This window comes from Oryzias melastigma, linkage group LG4, assembly GCF_002922805.2.
Source record: "Oryzias melastigma strain HK-1 linkage group LG4, ASM292280v2, whole genome shotgun sequence".
In the NCBI taxonomy this organism is placed as follows: domain Eukaryota; kingdom Metazoa; phylum Chordata; class Actinopteri; order Beloniformes; family Adrianichthyidae; genus Oryzias; species Oryzias melastigma.
Genome location: NC_050515.1, coordinates 23,121,480 through 23,126,726, shown reverse-complemented (window position 1 = coordinate 23,126,726; position 5,247 = coordinate 23,121,480). Strand labels below are relative to the sequence as shown.

The following is a 5,247-nucleotide window of genomic DNA, read 5'->3' as shown; positions in this document are numbered from 1 at the left end:
TGGAACACGGAAGTAGGGGGGCTTGCTCTGTCCAGTTATTCTTATACAGTCTATGATTCAATTCAATCCGCGAACCTAAGCCCCGCCCCTGTCCTTGGGCTGCGACCTATGGCTGCGACTGAACGCGGGGGGAAGACATACAGTCTGTGGGGGAAGATCGAGAAGGCTGAAAATGCTGTCCTGAGAGCGTTGTTGGCGGTCTCCGGGTCTGAAGGTTTATACTACTGGTTAGATCACGCACGCTGTCTCAGTTGTCTGTTCAGGGCAGGTTTGAGTGCTTACACCATGGCTCGTCTTCTGCTTCAGATGCTCTTCATCATCACCACCGGTAAGTTTTCCTGACAGCCTCAAACTTAATCTCTTTCTCAAAAAATGATTTTAAAAATCCTCTTGATAAATGTGACCGCTTTTCCATTTATTCACGTTACATTTCTACTCCTGGCCCTCTGCGCAACAGAGCATATCATGGTATTTCTTTCTATTAACTTCACAACAGGATGTTCGGATGTGTTATTGGTGTAACGAAGCAGCCTCGAATCGTTGCGTGGTTGTACTTTAAATACCACCGTAGTAGTACGTTTGAGACAGGTGTCAAGCCAGTACTCTCTTGTTAAACTGTAGTCAACGCGATCCTTCACTGAAATACGGCATCCGACTTTAATACAATCATTACGATAGCAGCAAGAAAGGCTTCTTTTCAAAGTAAGAGTGAAGCGTACCCCCTAGATTCCACAGAACCATTTCACTTCTCACTTATAGTAGCCTATCCTTTCTTGTACTCTTACCCACAAAGTTTCAGCCAGATCGGATGTGGTATTTTGAAGTACTGCTCTGTAGAAATTGTGTAGGCCTACATAAGCGATAAAAACTACAATTTTAAAATACATAAAATGAAAGCCTTTCTTGCTGCTTCCGTAATGATTGTATTAAAGTCGCATGGCGTATTTGAGAGAAGGCTCAGTTGACAGCAGTATTTTTAGGTAATAAATAGTACTAAAGTGCCCCTTTAAGGAATAAGGGAACCAAGACATCATCTCTTTTAGGGTTCTTTATTTTTGTTACTATATAGGCTGTGACCATTGATACATATTACATTATATATTATTATTAGTAATATATATCATTGCCTGTAAACGTCACCGAGCAACTTTTCCTACAACTCAAACGACTGTCAGCACGCCAGAAGGAATGCCATCGCAAGCCCCTTCCCGTTTCTCTTCTTCGGCCGACAGCTGCGCCAAATTTGTCCAAACCCGACACCACGAAAACCGCACATTGACGCCACCTTTAAAGTGAAGTGATTTGATTAAGACCGCATCACGTTGTGGAAGAGTATCCTCCGCGATTCGCACTACAAGAGTAACTGTAATATCCTGATACTCCATCAGGTGGCGCAGCGTCCACATAAAACCAGTTTGCGGTCAACACACAACCAGGACTTATGCACGAGGCTCACTGTTGATTTTTTTTTTAATCGGTGGTTTTTGATTCCTAAAATGTTGCTCTATGATTAATCTTCTTAGCTGCTTTGTCCCTTGTGGGGTTGCAGGGGTGCTGGAGCCTAACCCACTTCCCGCGGTCTATGATCTTTGAATTATTATTATTATTACTAATAAGTGGCGGAAGTGAATCTGTCTTTGTCCAAGAGGAGCCGGGACCCAGTCAGGGATAAAAAAAATAAAAATAAAAATAGCTTTAACAAAACTTTTCAAACCAGTTTGACATGTAAATAATCTCACAAAATCTGTCTCTTTACCTCCCATTAAATCTTCACCTTCCTGCTGGTTTCACAAAATACCATAAACCCTTTGTTTTCTGTTAATTTTTCAGGCTTTCGAAACCTGGATGGTGCACTGCTTCCGGGTTTGACGTGTAACGTCACAGAGCAGACCGATGGATCGATCAGGTACCAGATCTTTGGTAAACCCAGCTCCACAGGGTACGAGTCCTCCTGGGAGAAAAAGAATGTAAGTGAAACTCTTTCCAATTAGTCTCCTAATCGTAGCAGCCCAACTAAATACAGGATTAAAAAATCATTTCAAAATGAAATAAATCAATAATGATCTTGAAAAATACCATTTGGATTGAGACATGTTATGTTTATTGTGCTAAAATGTAAAATCAACCAGTGGACAACACTCAGCAAAAAATGATCAATCCATCATTACAACCAATGTGTGGAGACACTTTACAGACGTGACTATACAGTGTGGTAGAATGTTACGTTTGTATCATCACCTGGATCTATTTTAGATCAGTGAATTAGGTCAGTGGTTCAAAATGAACCAGCATCCTCTATATACAGCATCATATTATCAACCACAAATTACAAAGAGAATGAGATCGTGGTTCAAATGAATCGTTGCACCCCTGAATATGAATAGCTTTGTTGCTTTGACTAAAAGTGTTCTGTTTTAACAATGTTAACATTTTTTTTTCTTGTAGGGTATTGTGATCGTTGCCATAACCTCGCAATACAATGAAAGTGTGGTAAAGTCCTTAAAGAACGATTCAGTGGACCTCTATGTTTGTGAAGACTTCCTGCGCTACAACATGGAGAGGTTTGAGGTGAGGACTTTAGTTTGTTTTACAGTTTGAAGAAAACAGCAGCAGACGTGGGACATTTCCAGAGATTTTCAACAGAAAACATGTAAATCCAGATCAATTATTAGAGTTAGGAAACAACCGAACATTCTGCAGGAATGTCAAAGGTCATGGCAGTTTTCAGCTCTAACCTCACCTCTCTTTGCATTTCAAAAATAGAAAGACGGAATACATTCAAAACTGACTGCTACCTGTAAAGGTGAGTGCTGCAGGATCAGATTCTTCCACAAACTTGAAATCATTTCATCTTCTAAATCTTGACCTTTCTCCTCTCTTTCAGTCAACTGCACTCATCTGATGACCAAAGATTCCCCTCAAGTAGACGGTGAGTTTCTTGTCAGTGATATGTGGGAACTCCCACAATGCCAAACTGTCCCTACAAGTGGATCTGATGTTTCTGGTAGCAAAAATGAGCAAACCTGTAAAGTGAAAATGTTCATGCACAGTTTATCTATGGGTATGTAGGCTGTTTATGGTTGTTTTCTTCTGTTTGGACAGATGGTTTTCCAAAATGGGGAATTCCTTGCATTGTCTTTGGAATCATCATCCTCCTTGGAACAATCATTCTTCTAATTTTTTGGAAGCAGGTAGTTGTTTTAAGTGTCGTATTATCACCCCCTCTCATTGATTCTCTCTTCTAATCACTTCCTATTGATTCTCTCAGTCTGTTCAGACGATTGATCTGATGTTGGAGGATAGAGATCTCTGTTCAACAGTTTTTGTGCTTGAACTGTAGGTTCTACAGATCGGCTGTGGATCCACGTTTCAGAGCATTTCTAGATCCCAGACCAACGGATTCCAGTCTCCACAGTCTCTGAACCTCAGTTTCGGAGACGCCATCATGGACAACCTTAAAAATAAGCAAGTCTCTACAAATGTCACTCCGTTTCTGTAGGATATTGAGAGAAAAATGAAAAATTGTTTTTAATGCAAAGACACGTGATCATCACTTTATAGAAAAAGACTCAAGAAGGAAAATCATTTCTGCAAAAATATGAATCCTCAAGGTTTTCGTAGAGCTCTGAACCAGATTTTACAGAGGATGTTTCAACCTGTGAATTTTCCTAATAACAGAAAACTCAGTTTTTAGTGGGAGTTGTTCAGTTTAGTTCAGATTTCCTGCTTTCAGAGGCTCCTCAAACTTTTTTCAGAACAGCTAGAGCTTCAGTCTTGAGTTGATGTTGCAGAATCTCTGGAACATTTTGTTTCTGTGCATCTCCTGAGTGTTTATCTGTTCTGTTTCCCCAGATCTGTTGAGACAGAAGATCCTGAAAGTCCAGAAGTTGTCAAGCTCTATAGCGGTAACTGAGAATGAAGATGATGTGGTCTGCACCTCCTGCTGACTGCTCTACTGTAACTGTCTTCTGTCGGCTTTTTCAAGAGAGGCTGTCGGCTTTTTCAGATCCTCTGCCAGAGTTGGGATCAGAACCTGAAGCACTGATGTCTTCACGTTTTTCCTCAGATACAGTGCAATATATCTTAAAGACCTCTTTGTCAAAGCTTTCCCAGTGGCCTTTTAATTATGATCATGCTTGTGCAAAGCTGCACTAGTTGATTAGAAATTTGCCTCTGAGTTGTTAGTGCTGGGCAATCCTGCCCTTATTTCCCATCATGCATCTGCTACCAGCTTGTGGCCCCGCCCTCCATATTCTCTACATCACAAATACAGTCTTTTTGAAACTGTATTTTTTTTCATCTTCTGCCGATTTGAACAAAAATCTCAAAAATGTTATTTTGAGCTTCATTACTAATTATACGTTTCCTCCATTATCGGAAAAATGCTACAAGAACAAACACCAAAAGCATCCTTTTCATAAGAGTGGGCCTTTAAATCGCTGTAGGGACTGGTAGAACCTGAAACCAGAACCAAACTGGGTCAAGCTGCTTTTACTGTCGTATCACTCAGATGGAAGCAGTTTTCTTGTGAAGCTTAAATGTTCTCAAACTGTATTTCAGCTTTTGTTTTTTTCTAGAGCCTCTGCTGTACTCCGTCTGTTACTGCACATTATTTGTCTTTTTTATATTTAAGTTGTATTTATTGTTTCAATCTATTGTGCGTTACAATCTACTTTTGCTGAGTCACTGTTTGTTGTCCTCAACTGGACTTCGTGTTTTCATTGATCTTTATTTTAAATACATTTCCTAATAAAATGGGTTTTTATTTGGGTTTTTCTTACAGTATTTAGCTCCTCATTAGCTAAAATTACATAAAGGTGAAATATTTATTATTTATTGCAAATGTTGTTAAACATTACCCTATTATTGGCGGTGGGGGGTAATCATGAAATCTGGATTTCTAATAGTTTAAGGGTTTTGTACAGAGTTGCAGTCACATCTTTGAGGGAAAGTTCTAACAGGAAGTGTGCTTTCTGTTCTTCAACTCACCCTTAAAAACGGAAAGAACTGCGGAAACCACAACAGTCTTGAGTCAGGTGCATTATTGAGTTCAGTCCAGAAACTAAACCACAACGTGGGGCAAAAAAATCTCCATCACTTTAATCTCCAAAATGTCTCACTTAAAAAGAAGAGTTTGGTCTGTAATGTTCATCACAGATGCACTTGAACTTTGAGAGAAATAATGTAAAAGAAGGATTCAGGAAAGGACATTGTCTGATATTTTAAAGAGTTCCTTTGTGTTTAACT

At 39.6% G+C, this 5,247-nt stretch overlaps 1 protein-coding gene across 1 annotated transcript; it reads left to right on the top strand.

Annotated features, from left to right (window-relative positions):
• The first annotated feature begins 285 nt into the window (after positions 1-285).
• Positions 286-3,069, top strand: LOC112150866. Its single transcript, XM_024279383.2, has 5 exons — positions 286-328; positions 1,831-1,967; positions 2,446-2,568; positions 2,764-2,803; positions 2,885-3,069. Exons 1-5 carry the CDS (start codon positions 286-288, stop codon positions 3,067-3,069), a joined length of 528 nt encoding a protein of 175 aa, XP_024135151.2.
• The last annotated feature ends 2,178 nt before the right edge of the window (positions 3,070-5,247 follow it).